General features: G+C 44.4%; 1 protein-coding gene across 1 annotated transcript in view; it reads right to left on the bottom strand.

Moving 5' to 3' along the window:
* galns (galactosamine (N-acetyl)-6-sulfatase) overlaps positions 1-19,610 on the bottom strand; it is a 90,164-nt gene that overhangs the window by 38,113 nt on the left and 32,441 nt on the right. Inside the window, exon 6 of the mRNA XM_060838315.1 lies at positions 7,681-7,824. Coding sequence (XP_060694298.1) covers positions 7,681-7,824 — 144 coding nt within the window. The remainder of the gene's footprint in view (positions 1-7,680; positions 7,825-19,610) is intronic.

Raw genomic sequence — 19,610 nt, 5'->3', positions numbered from 1 at the left:
TTAGTGACTTGGATATCAAAAGTGACTAAACTTGCAAATGATGCAAAAGTAGATGGGAATGCAACTGATGAGAATGACCCAGAGTCTGCTCAGGGATAATGACAGATTAAGTGAGTGGGCAGAAGCTGGTAGATGGAATACAATGTGGGAAAATGTGCGATTATGCATTTTGGGAACTCTACTGACTTTCGGCGGGATGTTACTCATGCCCCCTACACATTAACAGCACAGAGGTGGAACGAGTGGAGAGTGTCAAGCTCCTGGGAGTGCTTATCCACAACAAGCTTTCTTGGACTCTTCATGCGGACGCACTGGTTACAAAGGCCCAACAATGTCTCTTCTTCCTCAGGCAGCTGAGGAAATTTGGCATGACAGCGAATAACCTTGCCAACTTCTATAGATGCACCTTCAAGAGGTGTCTGGATATATCACAACCTGGTATGGCAACTGTATCATTCAAGATCAGAGATGGTTACAGAGAGTGGGGAACTCAGCCCGGACAATCACAAAGGCCAACCTCCCATCTATAGAATCCATCTACCAGGCCCGCTGTCAAGGAAAGGCTGCCAGCATTCTCAAAGATCCATCCCACCCTGGCAATGTTTTTCTACAACCTCTACCATCGGGTAGAAGGTACAGAAGCCTGAACACACACACCAGCTGGTTTCGCAACAGTTTCTACCCTACTATGTTAGAATACTGAATGGACTCATAAACTCTTAACATTCGTACCTCGTTTTGGTTTTTACCGCTGTTTACCTATTATTTACTTATCTATGCTACTTAACTGTGATCTGCCTGTACTGCTTGCAAGTCAAAGCTTTTCACTGTGCATTGGTTCACGTTACAATTTGATTGCCTAACACATTTTCTCTGGTGATAGTTATTGTATTTATCACGTCTCTTCTTTTTGCCTTTTGATTATGTAGTAAGTTTGGAATGATATTAGAGTTTTCTACTGTGAAGACAAATCCAAAATATTTATTTAACTGCTCTGCCGTTTCCTGGTTCCCCATTATTATTTCCCCAGCCTCATTCTCCAAGAGGCTTATATTCACTTTAACTTCTGACTTATTTATTATATATTTCAATAAAGCGCTTTTACTGTCTGTTCTGATATCACTTGCAAAATTACCCTCAAACTTTATCTTCTCCCTCTTAATTTTGTTTTAGTCATCTTTTGTTGATTTCTAAAACTATCCCAATCCTCTATCTTACCAGAGCAGAAAGGATTTCTTCATCTGCCCTCTCTTTCCAGCACTGTAAGTGTATGCTCCTTAGTCACTGAGCATCTCAGGTACATAGCTCCTTCCCATCCACACTGTCCAGGCGCCTTCCAAATATGTATACCCTAATCAAATCTTTCCTTAGCCTCCAATATACCAAGAAGGAGTGAGTATAACAGTTTAAAAAACTTATGTCAGGAGTTGGGGCCTCCATTTGCCGAGAGGTGTGAGGGAGAAGTGAAGGACTGCTGGGAAGGTGAGTATAAAGCATTTTTTTTAAAAACAGAGGGCAGAGAGAAACGAGTGTTGCTGGGAAGTTTTTAAGTGGGTGAGATCTACAGGGCTATGGTCACTCCTCAGACACAGGGTAAGGACAGCTGGGTTACAGTCTGGGGGAGAAAAGGGAACCGACGGTCAAAGCAGGGATCCCCTGTGGCCGTTCCCCTCAGCAATAAGTATACCGTTTTGGATACTGCTGGTGGGGACAGCCTACCAGGGGAAAGCTGCAGTTGTCAGGTCCCTGGCACTGAGGCTCAGAAGGGCAGGGGGGAGAATAGAAAAGTGTTTGTGGTCGGGGACTCAATAGTTAGATGGATTGACAGGAGATTTTGTAGTCAGGAACGGGACTCCCAGAAGGTATGTTGCCTCCCCGCTGCCAGGGTCCGGGATGTCAGAATTCTGAATTACAGAATTCTGAAGAGGGAGGGTAAGCAGGCAGAAATCGTGGTACATATTGGCACCAATGTTATAGCCAGGAAAGGGATTGAGGATCTGAAAAGTGACTACAGACAGCTGGGCTGGAAGCTGAAGAGCAGAACGAGTAGAATGGTGATCTCAGGTTTGCTACTGGTGCCACGAGATAGTGAGGTGAGGAACAGTCAGCATATGCAGCTTAACACGTGGCTTGTGAGGCTGGTGCAGGAGGGTGGGTGTCAGATACCTAGACCACTGGGATGCCTTCTGGGGAAGGTAGGACCTGTACATGAAGAACGGGTTGTATCTGAACTGGAGGGGTACAAATGTCCTGAGTGGGAGATTTGCTCGTGTGATTCGGGTGGGTTTAAACTAGTTTGGCAGGGTGTGGCAATCAGAGCCACCTACCTCAGAGGGTGCAGTTGCAGACAGGGCAGTGACAGGATGCAGTGAATCTATTGGGAAGGTTTCTCATGCGATGAAACAAAGGGATCGGTTAAAGTGTGTCTGCCTTAACGCGAGAAGTGTCAGAAATAAGAGCGACGAACTTAGAGCATGGATCAGTACTTGGGGCTACGATGTTGTGGCCATAATGGCGATGTGGTTTTCACAGGGCCACAAATGGCTGCTTCATGTTCCAGGGTTTAGAATGTTTAAAAAAATCAGGGAGGGTGGAAAAAGAGGAGGGGGTGCAATGTTGCTTACCAGGGAGTGCATCCCAACTACAGAAACAAAGGTTGTTGAGGATGGTTTGTCTACTGAGTCAGTTTGGGTGCAAGGGAACAGCCACCTCATTGGGGGTTTTCTACAGACCCCCTAATAGCAGTATGGAGATTGAAGAACTCATAGGCGATCATATTCTGGAAAAATGCAGATGTAGCGGGGTTGTTGTTATGGATGATTTCAACTTTCCCAATATCGACTGGAACCTCCTAAGTGCAGATGGTTTGGATGGATACGTTTTTGTCAGGTGTGTTCAGGAGGGTTTCCTTACTCAGTGTGTAGACAGACCAACAAGGGGAGAGGCCATTTTGGATTTGGTGCTCGGCAACGAGCCAGGACAGGTGTCAGATCTCATGGTGGGAGAACACTTTGGTGACCGTGACCACAACTGCCTCACATTTACCATAACCTTGGAGAAGGAAAGGTGCAGTTACCGAGGAAAGATATTTAATTCGGGAAAAGGAAATTATGATGCTATCAGATAGGAGTTGGGAAGTACACATTGGGAGCAATTGTTCCACAGAATGGGCAGAACAGACATGTGAAGACTATTTAAGGAGCAGTTGTTGCGAGTGATGCACGCATTTGTTCCTCTGAGACAGGTAAGAAGGGGTAAGATTAAGGAACCAGAAGAGAAAATGTTGGAAAATCTCAGCAGGTCTGGCAACATCTGTAAGGAGAGAAAAGAGCTGATGTTTCGAGATTAACTGACCCTTTGTCAAAGCTTTGACAAAGGGTTCAGTTAGACTTGAAACGTCAGCTCTTTTCTCTCCTTACAGATGCTGCCAGACCTGCTGAGATTTTCCAGCATTTTCTCTTTTGGTTTCAGATTCCAGCATCCGCAGTAATTTGCTTTTATCCAGTAAGATTAAGGAACCTTGGATGACGAGAACAGAGGAGCTTCTTGTCAAAAGGTAGGAGGCGGTTTACGTAAGGTGGAGGAAGCAAGGATCTAGCACAGCTTTACAGGATTACAGGCTTACTCGAAAGGAGCTCAGAAATGGGCTGAGGAGAGTCAGGAGGGGACACGAAAAAGGTTTGGCAGGAAGGATTAGGGAGAACCCAAAGGCATTTTACTCATACGTGAGGAGTAAGAGGACGATCAAGGAGAAGGTAGGACCAAACAGGGAGAGCATAGGGAAGTTGTGCGTGGAGTCTGAGCAGATGGGGAAGCCCTAAATGAGTTTTTTGCTTCAGTTTTCACCAAGGAAAGGGACCTTATTGTGAATGAGGACTTTGAGGAGCTGGGAAACAGGCTTGAACAGATCCAGATTGATGAAGTTGATGTGCTGGAAATTTTGGAAAACATTAAGATTGATAAGTCCCCAGGGCCAGACCAGATTTATCCTAGGCTGCTCCGGGAAGTGAGAAAGGAGGTTGCTAAGCCGCTGGTGAAGATCTTTGCTTCCTCAATCTCCACGGGAGTCGTACCGGAGGACTGGAAGGAGGAGAATGTTGTTCCTCTTTTCAAGAAGGGAAATAGGGAAATCCCTGGCAATTACAGACCAATCAGTCTTATGTCTGTGGTCAGCAAAGTTTTGGAAAGAATTCTGAGGGATAGGATTTATGACTATTTGGCAATGCATAATGTGACTAAAGACAGTCAGCATGGCTTTATGAGGGGCAGGTCATGCCTCACAAATCTTATTGAGTTCTTTGAGGAGGTGACAAGATGGGTCGGCAACGGTCGAGCAGTGGATGTGGTGTATATGAACTTCAGCAAGGCATTTGATAGGGTTCCCCATGGAAGGCTCATTCATAAAATCAGGACGTATGGGATACAGGGAGATTTGGCTGTCTGGATTCAGAATTGGTTGGCTGACAGAAGGCAGAGAGTGGGTGTAGATGGAAAGTATTCTGCCTGGAGGTCAGTGTTGAGTGGTGTCCCGCAGGGCTCTGTTCTTGGGCCTCTGCTCTTTGTTGTCTTTATAAATGACTTGGGTGAGGAGGTTGAGGGGTGGGTTAGTAAATTTGCTGATGACACAAAGGTTGGAGGTGCCGTTGATAGAATCGAAGACTATTGCAGGCTGCAGTGCAACATAGACAGGATGCGGAGCTGGGCTGAGAAATGGCAGATGGAGTTCAACCTGGATAAATGCGAAATGATACATTTTGGAAGGTTGAACTCGAATGCTGAATATTGAATTAAAGACAGGATTCTTGGCAGTGTGGAGGAACAGAGAGATCTTGGTATGCAAATGCATAGATCCCTCAAAGTTGCCACCCAAGTGGATAGGGCTGTTAAGAAAGCATATGGCATTTTGGCTTTCATTAACAGGGGGATCAGGTTTAAGAGCCACGAGGTTTTGCTGCAGCTCTACAAGTCCCTGGTGAGACCACACTTGGAATATTGTGTCCAGTTCTGGTAGCCCTACTGTAGGAAAGGTACAGAGGCTTTGGAAAGGGAACAAAGAAGGTTTACCAGGATGCTGCTTAGACTGGGGGGCTTGCCTTATGAAGAGAAGTTGTATAAGCTCAGACTTTTCTCTCTGGAGAGAAGGAGAAAGAGAGGTGATCTGTTCGAAGTTTACAAGATAATGAGAGGAATGGACAGAGTCAATAGCCAGAGACTTTTCCCCAGGGCAGGATGGACTGGTACGAGAGGTCATAGTTTAAAGATGTTAGGAGAAAGGTATAGAAAGGATGTCAGAGGAAGGCTCTTTACGCAGAGAGTTGTGAATACATGGAATGTGTTGCCAGCGGTGGTGGTGGAAGCAGAGTCATTAGGGACATTTAAGCGACTGCTGGACATGCACATGGATAGCAGTGAGATGAGGGATGCGTAGGTTAAGTTATTTTATCTTACATTAGGATTAATCCTCATCACAACATCGTGGGCCAAAGGGCCTGTTCTGTGCTGTACTTTTCTATGTTCTATGGAATTAACCCCAGCCTATCCTACTTTCGTTGTTGCATGTTCCTAGCAAACTCCTCATAAATCTCGGCACCCTGTCCAGTTTGACTACATCCTTTCTGTGATGGAGTGACCAGAACTGAACATAATGTTCAACTTATGGTCTAACTGATGATGTTTACCTTTCCCAGCATGACCTTTTTGCTCTCAATTTCTATACCTCAACTTATTTCCAGAAGGCTTTGACCAGGTACTGCACAGGATCTGCTAAATAAGGTAAGAGACCAGCTATTAGGGGCACAGACAGGGGATTGGCTGACTGCCAGAACGCAGTGAGTGAGGATAAAGGAGTCTTTTTCAGGATGAACATTCCTGATGAAGGGCTTAAGCCCGAGAAGTTGACTCTCCTTCTCCTCGGATGCTGCCTGATCTGCTGTGCTTTTCTCGTGCCGCACTTTCAGACTCTGATTGTCCAGCATCTGCAGTCCTCACTTTCTCCTAGGTCAGACCTGTGTTTAATGAAATTTGGAAGAAGGTGAGGTACCCTATTAAAACATGCAAGATTCCTAGGGGAAAGTGAGGACTGCAAATGCTGGAGATCAGAGCTGAAAAATGTGTTGCTGGAAAAGCGCAGCAGGTCAGGCAGCATCAAAGGAGCAGGAGAATCCTAGGGGACTTAACATGGTAAATGTACAAAGGATGTTTCCCTTTTGGGAGAATCTAGAACCAGACAGCATGATCTCAGAATGAGAGGTCATCTAGATAGGACAGAGGAGGAGTTTCTTCTCTCAGAGGATAGTGAACCTCTGCAATTCTTTACCATAGAGGGCTGTCAAGGTTGTTAACTATATTCAAAGTTAAAAATCACACAATACCAGGTTATAGTCCAACAGGTTTATTTGGAAGTACCAACTTTTGGAGCGCTGCTCCTTTGTCAGGTTAACCTGTTGAACTATAACCTGGTGTTGTGTGATTTTTAACTTTGTCCATCCCAGTCCAACACTGGCACCTCCACATCACAATATTCAACATTGAGGTGGACAGGTTTTTAATGAGTAAGGGAACCAAACATTACATGAGAAAGGCTAGATAGTGGAGTTGAGGATTATCAGATCAGCCATGATCTTGTTGAATGATGGAGCAGATTCATCGGTCTACCTCCGCTTCTTTGTTTTACAGATTATAGCTTCTGTTCCTAGACTCTCCCACAAGGTGACAAAATAGGATAAATGAAATAAACAACAATATTAGCAAAGAATAGAGACCAACAATGAGCAACATTTAAAAATTGTTTAAAACTGTACTCGTAGGAAAGAGATGAAAAACTAGAGACTACATGGATAAATAACAGTAAAAGGGGCATAATTTTCTCCTACCTGTAGATGGTGCAAAATGAAAATAATAGGGGAGTTGGCACAGGGGAGATAATCATCCCCTTATCATTACCTCACTAATTAAGATCGAGGAAAAATGTTGGATGGATATATTCTTTAGATTTTCTTTCAACCTATTCAGCGATGTTATAGCACACCTCTGGAGCAGATGCAAATTTAACCTGGCCTCCTGGCTCAGGTGTAGGAAAGCTACCACTGTAAAAGTGATGGGTGATTAACCTACTCTCAGGAAGCAGACTGGTTATTTAAATCATACTGTATAGCTTAGTGCCTCTCATGTTAGCCTGCCTTCCAAGTTCAATCTTTGCCAGCAGGCTTCCAGGGCTTCAGAAAACACAGCACCAAAAGGGAGACAAAGTCTGTTTTGAGGAAATGGTCTTCGCAGCATTGCTCATCAGGCTGGGGAAAAAAAGTTTGCTTTCCTCCGGTTCATTATTCTTCCTTTGCTCTCTTTGGAACCCCCAAATCATAAAGCGTTCACATGGAAAAATCAATGGCCACCTTCACCAAGATCAAAGTCTCCTACTTCCCACATCCCACCACACATCTGCCACAAAGCTGCAAGGGAAGTCAAACCTGTTAATTAGGCAGCCAGCTCGAAATATCTGTGTAAACTAAAATGTACTCTGTGAAATCAAAACTTTTCTCTCTGCATTCACAAAACCCACCCATATTATTCTCTTCTATACTTTGTCAGAATACATATTCCCACTCCCTATCCTATGCTAGTAATACCCACCAAGCCTCCACCACTCTTGCTCTCTCTCCTCCTGCTTTTTCTGTGCTTTACCTGCCAACCATCTCTGAGTTGTTGTAGACAGGAATGTTGGGTTTGTCCTTGTTGTTGTATGGTCCAAAGTGACAATTTGGAGCTCCAAACCATCCGTCAAAGCCATGCTTCATGGGATGGAATTGGGCTTGATGTCCCAAGTGCCTATGAAAGAAAGAAAGGAAGATTTAGATTACAAAAAATTGTAATTTGAAACACTAATCTGAGGGAGTGTGTCCCACATGGATAAATTGCAAATTCTGACAAGATACAGAATAACTAAAATAACACTTGCTGCTAGGCAGACTACTTGTTCATAGTTAGGGGAGAGTTGGTGAACTAGTGATAATGTCACTGAACTAGTAATCCAGAACCGCAGGCTAATGTTATGGGGAAATGGGTTCAAATCCCACCAAGACAAATAGTGAAACTTGAATTCAATAAAAATGTGAAATAAAAGCTAGCTTAATGGCAACCATGTAACCATTATCAATTGTCAGAAATCCCAACAGGTTCCCCAAAGGCTTTGAGGGAAGAAAATCAATGTTCCGTACCTGGTCTGGCCAAAGACGGACTCCAGATTCCCAGAAGTGTGGCAGACGCTTAATTGCTCACAAGCTATATTCCCTCTAACATTTCCCACGACTGCTTGAATATCTGAAGTAGAGGTGCCAGTGTTGCCCTTTAGATATTTGAAGTCCATGTACAATCATGGTTTCCGAAACCAGATATCAATGCATCCGGATACCAACAGGCATGCATTGCCAGGGGGGGTTAGTTTGCTCACTAGCTCGAGCAGCAATTATTATCCAACGTAACAGCTGAGAGTGCAATGTTTCCTCTAAACTTAACAAACGACCTCCCCCCCCCTAACCTGGCAATGCATGCCTGTTGGTATCCAGATGCATTGATGTCTGGTTCCGGAAACCATGATTGTACATGGACTTCAAATATCTAAAGGGCAACACTGGCACCTCCACTTCAGATATTCAAGCAGTCGTGGGAAATATTAGAGGGAATATAGCCTGTGAGCAATTAAGCGTCTGCCAACTTCTGGGAGTCTGGAGTCCGCTTTTGGCCAGACCAGGTACGGAACATTGATTTTCTTCCCTCAAAGCCTTTGGGGAACCTGTTGGGATTTCTGACAATTGATAATGGTTACATGGTTGCCATTAAGCTAGCTTTTATTTCACATTTTTATTGAATTCAAGTTTCACTATTTGTCTTGGTGGGATTTGAACCCATTTCCCCATAACATTAGCCTGCGGTTTTGGATTACTTGGTCGAACTAGTCCATGCCAAAAATAATCCCAAACTAAACTAGTCCCACCTGCCTCCTCCTGGTCCATATTGCTCCGAACCTTTCCTATTCATGTATCCATCCAAATTCTTTCAAATGTTTGTAATTATACCCGCATCCACCACTTCCTCAAAAGTTCATTCCACACGCAAAACGCCCTCTGCGCAAAAAAAGGTCATGTTTTTCTTTTTTTTTAAAATCTCTCACCTTTCACCTTACAAATGTGCCTACTGGTCTTGAAATTCCCCATCTTGGGGAAAAGACAACTACCAGCAGCTCTATCAATACCTCTCATTATTTTATAAACTTCTATCGGGTCACCTCTCAACCTCTGATGCTGCAGGAAAAAGTCCCAGCTTTTCTTTATAACTCAAACCTTCCACTCCCAGCAACGTCCTGATAAATCTCTTCTAAACCCTCTCCAACTTGCTAATATCCTTCCTATAACCGCTCGACCAGAGCTGGACACAGTACTCCAGAACAGGCCTCACTGATGCCCTATACAACCTCAACATAGTGTCCCAATTCCTATACTGAAAAGACTGAGCAATGAAAGCAAGCATGCCAAATGCTTTTTTAACCACCCTGTCTAAGTGTGATGCAAACTTTAAAGAATTATGTTCCTTCATCGCTAAGACCCTCTGTTCTACTACATGACCCAAGGTCCTACCATTAATTGTATAAGCCCTACCCTTGTTAGTTGTATCAAAATGCAAGACCTCTCATTTATCCAGATTGAAATCCATCTGCCATTTTTAAGCCCATTAATCCATTTAGGTTAGATTAGATCAGATTCCCTAAAGTGTGAAAACAGGCCCTTCGGCCCAACAAGTCCACTCCGACCCTCCGAAGAGTAACACACCCAGACCCATTTCCCTTTGACTAATGCACCTAACACTATGGGCAATTTAGCATGGCCAATTCACCTGATCTGTATATCTTTGGACTGTGGGAAGAAACTGGAGCACCCGGAGGAAACCCACGCACACACGGGGAGAACGTGTAAACTCCACAAAGATAGTTGCCCGCAACCAGAATCGAACCTGGATCCCTGCATTTGATCAAGATCCCTTTGTAATCTTGGAAAACCTTCTGCACTGTCTACTGTGCCACCAATTTTGGTGTCGTCCGTAAACTTACTAACCGTGCCATCAATATTCTCATTCAATTCATTTATATAAATGACAAACACAACAGGACCCAGAACTGCAGGCTGCAGGGATGGTGCAGGAGGGAGGGTTTCAGGTATATGGATAATTGGGGTTCAATCTGGGGAATGTGGGACGTCTACAAGCAGGATGGTCTTCACTTGAACCACAGGTGTCCTAAGATGCTGGGTGAGAAATTTGCTAGCACTATTCGGGTGGGTTTAAACGAGCTCAGTAGGGAGATTGGAATCTGTGGTGCAGTTCCAGTGCACAGGAGGATGAGAGTAGGGAGGACACGGACAAGATTTCACGGTCACAGGAATGTAAGGGCAGACAGCAAGCTGGTTTGAAGTGTGTCTACTTCAATTCCAGGAGTATCTGGAATAAGGTAGGTGAGCTTGCACCATGAATAGACAATAGACAATGGAGAATAGGTGCAGGATTAGGCCATTCTGCCCTTCGAACCTGCACCACCAATCAATACGATCATGGCTGATCATCCTTAATCAGTATCCTGTTCCTGCCTTATCTCCATAACCCTTGATTCCACTATCCTTGAGAGCCTATCCAACTCCTTCTTAAATGAATCCAGAGATTGGGCCTCCACTGCCCTCTGGGGCAGAGCATTCCACACAGCCACCACTCTCTGGGTGAAGAAGTTTCTCCTCATCTCTGTTCTAAATGGTCTACCCCTTATCTTTAAGCTGTGTCCTCTGGTTCGGCACTCACCCATCAGCGGAAACATGTTTCCTGCCTCCAGAGTGTCCAATCCTTTAATAATCTTAAATGTCTCAATCAGATCCCCTCTCAGTCTTCTAAACTCAAGGGTATACAAGCCCAGTCGCTCCAGTCTTTCAGCGTAAGGTAGTCCCGCCATTCCAGGAATACGTACCTGAGACTTCGATGCTATGGCAGAGACATGGATAGAGCAGGGATGTTGCAGATTCCAGGGTTTAGATCTTTCCTTAAGATCAGGGAAAGCAGTAAAAGAGGTGGAGGTGTGGCTTTGTTAGTCAAAAACAGTGCCACGGTGGCTGAAAGAACTTTTGACGAAGACTCGTCTACTGAGGTGGTATGGGCTGAGGTTAGAAACAGGAGAGGAGAGGTCACACTGCTTGGAGTTTTTTTTAAAGGACTCTGCACAGTTCCATAGATGTGGAGGAGAGGATTGGCAAAACGATTCTGGGTAGGAGTGAAAGGAACAGGGTGGTCATTATGGGGGATTTTAACTTCCTCAACATTGACTGGAAATGCTATAACTCTAGTATGTCGGATGGATCAGTTTTTGTCCAATGTGTGCAGGAAGGTTTCCTGACACAGTATGTCAAAGGGTCGACAAGAGGGGAGGCCACACTAGATCTGGTAATGAACCAGGCCAGGTGTTTGATTTAGTGGTAGGTGAGCACCTTGGAGGGAGTGACCATAATTCAGTTTTGTTTAGTTTATCGATCGAAAGGGATAGGTACATGCCATAGGGCAAGAGTTATAGATGGGAGATGAACCATTATAATGTGATTCGGCAAGACTTAGGAGTCATAGAATGGGGTAGCAAAATGCAGGGGATGGGAACAATCGAAATGTGGAGTTGGTTTAAGGAATAGACATTGCATGTCCTTGATAGGTATGTCCCTGTCAGACAGGGAGGAAGTGATAAGGTAAGGGAACCGTGGTTTATGAAAGAAATTGTATCTCTTGTTAAGCAGAAGAGGGAGGCTTATGTGACGATGAGACGAGATAGTTCAAATGAGGCGATGGAGAGTTACAGATTAGCTAGGAAGGATTAGAAGAGAGTCTTTAGCAGGTAGAATAAAGGAGAACGCTAAAGCTTTCTATAGATAGGTGAGGAATAAAAGGATGATTAGGGTAGGAATAGCGCCAGTCAAAAACAGAAGTGGAAAGTTGTGTGTGGACCCTGTGGAGATCAGAGAGGTGCTCAACAAATATTTCTCATCTGTTTTCACTCAAGGAAAATACTGTAGAGGAGAAGACTGAGAAACGGGCTATAAAGTATGGAAGAGGTGTTATCAATTCTAGAAGGTGTGATGTAGACAAGTTCCCTGGGCCGGATGGGATTTATCTGAGGATTCTCTGGGAAGCTAGGGAGGAAATGCCGAGGCTTTGGCCTTGATTTTGAGTTGTCATTATCAACAGATTAGTACCAGAGGATTGGAGAATTGCAAATGTTGTACACTTGTTCAAGAAGGGCAGTGGAGATGACTCAGGTAATTATAGACCAGTGAGCCTTATGTCTGTTGTAGGAAAAGTTTTGGAAAGGATTATGAGAGATAGGATTTATAATCATCTCGCAAGCAACAATTTGATTGGAGATAGTCAACATGATTTCGTCAAGGGCAGATCGTGTCTCACAAATCTCATTGAGTTTTTTGAGAAGATGACCAAGCATGTGGATGAGGGTACGGTAGTTGACGTGGTGCACATGGACTTCAGTGAAGCCTTTGAAAAGATTCCACATGGTCGGCTATTGGAGGACAAAATACGGAGGCATGGGATTGAAGGTGATTTAACAGTTTGAATTAGGAACTAACTTTCTGAAAGAAGGCAGCGAGTGGTGGTTGATGGAAAATATTCAGCCTGGAGTCCAGTTACTAGTGGTGCGCCACAAGGATCTGTTTTGGGACCTCTGCTGTTTGTCATTTTTATAAATGACTTGGATGCAGGCATAGGTGGGTTAGTCAGTTTGCAGACGACACTAAAGTCAGTGGAGTGGTGGACAGTGTGGAAGAATGCTGCATGTTACATGGGGCCTTAGCTAAACTGGAGAATTGGGCTGGGAGGTCGCAAATGGAGTTCAAGCAAATACATGTGAATTGATCCACTTTGGGAAGAATAACAGGAAGGCCAAGTACTGGGTCAATGGAAAGATTCTTGGTAGTGTGGAAGTGCAGAGAGATCTTGGTGTCCATGTACATAGATCCCTGAAAGTTGCCACCCAGGTTGATAGTGTTGTTAAAAAGGCATACGGTGTGTTAGGTTTTATTGGTGGAGGGATTGAGTTCCAGAGCCATGATGTCACACTACAACGATATAAAATGCTAGTGCAGCCTTACTGGGAATATTGTACACAGTTCTGGTCGCCCCATTACAGGAAGGATGTGGAAGTATTGGAAAAGGTGCAGAGGAGATTTACCAGGATGTTGCCTGGTCTGGAGCGAAGGACTTATGAGGAAAGGCTGAGAGACTTGGGTCTGTTCCCATTGAGAGAAGAAGGCTAAGAGGGGATTTAAGAGACACATACAAGATGATCAGAGGATTAGATTAGGTAGACATTGGGAGTCTTTTTCCTCGGATGATGACGTTGGCTTGTACAAGGGGCATAGCTGTAAACTGAGGTGTGATAGATTAAGACAGATGTCAGAGGCAGGTTCTTTACTCAGACAGTGGTAGGGGTGTGGAATGTCCTACCTGCCAATGTAGTTAAGTCAGCCACATTAGGGACATTTAAACAGTCCTTGGATAAGGAGTTTTGAGAAGATTTGTAGCTCAAGTTGAGGTTCTGGATGGAGGTTTGCTCGCTGAGCTGAAAGATTTATTTTCAGACTTTTCGTCACCATACTAGGCAACATCATCAGTGAGCCTCCGGATGAAGCACTGGTGGCATGGCCTGCTCCCTATTTATGTGTTTAGGTTTCCTTGGGTCGGTGATGTAATTTCCTGTGGTGAAGTCATTTCCTGTTCATTTTCTCAGGGGGTGGTAAATGTGATTCACGCCAATGTGTTTGTTGATAGAGTTGATATGGTTGGAACACCATGCTTCTAGAAATTCTCATGCTAGGATCCTAGGACAAGCCAAACAGAGACATGCACGAGAATTCCTCGAAGTATGGCATTCCATCCGGCATTCTATCAACAAATACATTCACTTGGATCCCATTTATCACCCCCTGAGAAAAACAGGAAATGACATCACCACAGGAAATTACATCACCGATCCAAGGAAACCGAAACACATACATAGGGAGAGGGCCACACCACCAGTGCTTCATCCAGAGGCTCACTGATGATGATAACTAGTATGGTGATGAAATGTCTGAAAACAAACCTTTCAGCTCAGCGAGCAAACCTACATCCAGTCCTTGGATAGGCATATTAGATTAGATTAGATTCCCTACAATGCGGAAACAAGCCCTTCGGCCCAAGTCCACACCGACCCTCCGAAGAGTAACCCACCCAGTCGCATTTCCTTCTGACTAATGCACCTAACACTACAGGCAATTTAGCATGGCCAATTCACCTGACCTGCACATCTTTAGACTGTGGGAGGAAACCGGAGCACCAGAGGAAACCCACACAGACACAGGAAAAACATGCAAATTCCACACAGTCGCCCGAGGCTGGAATTGAACACTGGTTCCCTGGTGCTGTGAGGCAGCAGTGCTAACCACTGAGCCGATGGAATAGTGTAGGAGGATGTGCTTAGGTTAGTTCATGGGTTGGCGCAACATCAAAGGCTGAAGGGCCTGTTCTACTTTGTATTGTTCTATGTCCTATGAACTGGTCCCTGTGGAACACACTAGTTACAGGCCTCCAATCCAAAAAACAACCCTCCACTATTACTCTCTGTTTCCTGCTGTTAAGCCAATTATGTGTCCAATTGGCAAGCTCACCCTGAATCCCATGTGTCCTAACTTTATTAATTAGTTTACATTGCAGAACTCTGTCAAAGGCTTTACTAAAGTCCAAGTAAACAACATCTACTTCTCTGCTATCATGAACCTTTTTGGTAACTTCCTCGAAAAACTCGATCAAGTTTGTAAGACAGAATTTTCCTCACACCAAACCATGCTGACTATCCCTAATCAATTTTTTACCTCTCTAAATGTCCATAAATCCTATCTTTTATAATCGCCTCCAACCATTTGCCCACAACTGAAGTCAGATTCACAAGTCTATAGTTCCCCAGTTTCTTCCTCTTAAACAAAGATGCAACATTTGCCACCCTCCAGTCATCAGGCACCTCACTCGTAGTTATAGATGATGCAAATATTTCAGCAAGGGGTCTCATAATTTCCTCCCTTACTTCCCACAACATTCTGGGATATATTTGATCAGATGCCGTTATTGGCTTAAATGTTTCAATTTATGGATACTGATTGAAGATTTGTAGCTTGGGTATCCGTTGTTGTGGTTCTGCTCGCCGAGCTGGAAGTTTTTGCTGCAAACGTTTCGTTCCCTGGCTAGGGAACATCATCAGTGCGGTGGGAGCCTCGTGTGAAGCGCTGCTTTGATGTTTCTTCCGGTATTTATATTGGTTTGTTCTTGCCGCTTCCGGGTGTCAGTTTCAGCTGCAGTGATCTGTATCTGGGGTCCAGGTCGATGTGTCTGTTGATGGATGTTCTTGCCGTTTCCGGGTGTCAGTTTCAGCTGTAGTGGTTTGTATATGGTGTCCAGGTCAATGTGTCTATTGATGGAGTTTGGGGATGAATGCCATGCTTCTAGGAATTCTCTGGCTGTTCTCTGTCTGGCTTGTCCTATGATAGTGGTGTTTTCCCAGTCAAATTCATGTTGCTGGTTGTCTGAGCCTGGACACCATATACAAACCACTACAGCTGAAACTGACACCCGGAAACGGCAAGAACATCCATCAACAGACATATCGACCTGGACCCCAGATACAAATCACTGCAGCTGAAACTGACACCCGGAAGCGGCAAGAACAAACCAATATAAATACCGGAAGAAACATCAAAGCAGCGCTTCACACGAGGCTCCCACCGCACTGATGATGTTCCCTAGCCAGGGAACGAAACGTTTGCAGCAAAAACTTCCAGCTCGGCGAGCAGAACCACGACAACGGATACCCGAGCTACAAATCTTCAATCAGATTTTAAACACTTACGGGCGAGAAACGCTGAAACAAGCCAGGAGATGGGAATCCTGCGCTAACCGCCTCAGCGCAACATATGAACAACTCCGGTTCCTCCACGAATGCCGAAAAAATCAAATCCTTCCACAATGTGTCAAGTACAGACCTCCAGTAAATAACCCACAAGCCAGGGAAACAGCCAAGAAGAACGGATTCAGGATGGTCCAGGTAATGATCACGGACGCTCACAACCGACTGCACAGATACAAGCAAGAAATTGCGCGCCAAAAGTCGTTAATTTCAAAAACCACTAATCAGGAATGGACCCGGACCATAGAACAGGCTATCACTATAGGACAGAACAGGACAACACTCCGCAAAAAAACAGCACTAAGAGAAAAAATGGACAAACTAACACACAAAAAGGAGGACACTACAACACACAACTGGGTTAAAAACCTCTCCCACAGACAGCTCACAGATATGGAAAGAACTATACTGGCCAAGGGACTCAAATACAACCACAGGGATGCCAACACAGCAGACTTCCTAGCAGCACTAGAAAGCACACTCAGGAACAATGGACTGACAGAAGAGACACAACAAACAGTGAGACAAACGGTAGTACCCATGATGATAAGAAAACAACAAACACATAACCTCAACACCAAGGAGAGGGAAGCACTGAAAGCACTGAAAAATGACAAAAACATAATCATACTACCGGCAGATAAAGGCAGAATGACGGTCATCCTAGATAAATCAGACTACATCAGTAAAGCACAACAACTACTCGCAGACACCAACACCTACCAAATGAAGGATTCCGACCCCACACCACAACTCACCAATAGAATAATCAACACACTAAGGAATCTACAAAAAAACGGACAGATAACCAAAGCGGACCAGCAAAGAATGAAACCTGAAAGCAACAACACCCCCAGATTCTATGGACTACCCAAAGTACACAAACCAGACATCCCACTCAGACCCATAGTATCACTACCAGGGACACCAGCATACAAACTGGCCAAAGAACTACAACAAAAACTGAAACACCTAGTCAGCGGATCCAAACACTCCATACAATTAACACAGGAATTCTTGGACGTCATCAGGAAGACACACATAGACAAAGAAGAAACCATGGTATCATTCGACGTGACGGCACTGTTCACTTCAATTGACAAAACCCTAGCCAGAGAAACAATAGCCAACCTACTGGACATACATAACAGAACACAGGAGGCCGAACCTATCAACAAGGACGGCATACTTAAACTACTGGACCTGTGTCTCACCACACACTTTACATTCAACAATCAGATATACGAACAAATCAACGGAACACCTATGGGATCACCAATCTCGGGACTCATAGCAGAGGCAGTTATGCAAAGATTAGAACATACAGCCATACCACAAATCCAACCCAAACTCTGGATCAGATATGTTGATGACACCTTTGTAATCATCAAAAACACAGATATAGAAAAAACACACAGAATCATCAATGCCACACTCACAGGAATCCGATTCACACGAGAAGAAGAAAAGGATAGCCAACTCCCATTCCTAGACGTGTTAGTAGAGAGAACACCCAACGGAGAATTCACCACAAGGATACAGAGGAAACCAACACACACAGACCAAGTCTTAAACTATGAAAGTAACCACCCCAACACACACAAACGAAGCTGCATCAGGACACTATTCAAAAGGGCCACAACACACTGCAGTACACCAGAACTGCGAAAAGAGGAAGAGGAACATCTATACAAGGTATTCGCCAAAAACGGATACCCACGCAACTTTATCACCAGATGCCTAAGAGATAGACCACGGAACGAGGACATGCCACAACCAAAAGGACTAGCCACTCTACCATACGTCAGGAGTGTCTCAGAACTGACAGCCAGACTACTGCGACCCTTAGGACTCATAACAGCACACAAGCCAACATCCACGCTCAGACAACAACTCACTAGAACAAAGGACCCAATACCCAGCATGAGCCAAACTAACGTAGTTTACAAAATACCATGCAAGGACTGCACAAAACACTATATAGGACAAACAGGAAGACAGCTAACAATCCGCATCCACGAACATCAGCTAGCCACAAAACGACACGACCAGCTATCTCTAGTAGCCATACACTCAGACAACCAGCAACATGAATTTGACTGGGAAAACACCACTATCATAGGACAAGCCAGACAGAGAACAGCCAGAGAATTCCTAGAAGCATGGCATTCATCCCCAAACTCCATCAATAGACACATTGACCTGGACACCATATACAAACCACTACAGCTGAAACTGACACCCGGAAACGGCAAGAACATCCATCAACAGACACATCGACCTGGACCCCAGATACAAATCACTGCAGCTGAAACTGACACCCGGAAGCGGCAAGAACAAACCAATATAAATACCGGAAGAAACATCAAAGCAGCGCTTCACAGGAGGCTCCAACAGCACTGATGATGTTCCCTAGCCAGGGAACGAAACGTTTGCAGCAAAAACTTCCAGCTCGGCGAGCAGAACCACAACATTTATGGATACAGCTTCAGCGATTTGTCTAGTATGATGCATTTGAGGAATGAAAAGCAAAACTAATTTGGTTGGAATGAAGGAATCGAGGAGGTATAATGATGTTGGTTTAAAACTCTACGTCACTATCCATTGAGAAGGACATAGAGAAGTACATTTACAAGCAAGTTACAGTAACTTCTGTCAACAGGAAACTGATAATCGGGAACATTCATTAAACTATTAAGAGCTTCAAAAAGGATATGGTTTGGTGAGGAAATCAGCTCATTCCCAATTGGGAAAGGAAAGGAAACAGTGGAGAACAGTCACTATTGGCAATCACTGGCTAACGAGTATGATTGCCCACTTGGGACATTCGGTGTCACTGTTCATTTTGTGGGTCTTCGTGTGGCTAAGGAGCACAATCCTAGAATCATATCTCCAACCACACATTTGGAAGCTGTTTCTGGGAGGTAGAATTAGTCCTTGGACTCAAGAATGCTGCCATTCCTTTCTTGGGTTCTTTTTCCATACTCCACTTGCCGAGAGTTGCTCTTGACAATTTGTGTCCCTTTGGACAGTTTCTTCTGAGTGGAGTCACCTACGCAATGACATCTATGTTGAATTTCTTGAGGTAAGCCTTCAGAGAGTCTTTGAAATTTTTTCTCTGTTCTCCTCTCATTTGAGTACCTTCCTTGAGCTGGACGATGAAGACTTGATTTGGCAGTGGGAACTAATTTTCAGCACGTGGCTGGCCCAGCCTAGTTGGTTTCACATGATCATGATCTTGATGCTTGTGCTATTGGCTCCTTCAAGGAGACGTTATTACACCCATCCTCCTAAATGTTGCATAGAATGTTTTCAAACAATATTGTTGGTTCTGCTGAAGGGTCTCGATGTAGTATACATACATTGTCCAAGTTTTGGAGCCATTTGGAAAAGTCAGAAGGATGACTGCTTATACACAAGGATCTTGATATTACGATGTCACGGTCATCAAAGACACTCATCCTGAGACATCCAAAAGCGGATTGGATGCACTGTTGGATCTCTACGTTCATGCCAGCTTTAGATGGGAAGTGGTTCCCCAGGTAGTGAATATATTTCATATTTGGGAGGATTGCTTCATTGACCTGAA

The sequence above is a fragment of the Hemiscyllium ocellatum genome, chromosome 17, assembly GCF_020745735.1.
Source record: "Hemiscyllium ocellatum isolate sHemOce1 chromosome 17, sHemOce1.pat.X.cur, whole genome shotgun sequence".
NCBI classification, from domain to species: Eukaryota; Metazoa; Chordata; class Chondrichthyes; order Orectolobiformes; family Hemiscylliidae; genus Hemiscyllium; species Hemiscyllium ocellatum.
The sequence above is the reverse complement of the archived record's forward strand: the minus strand, read 5'-3'. Positions and strand labels throughout refer to the sequence as shown.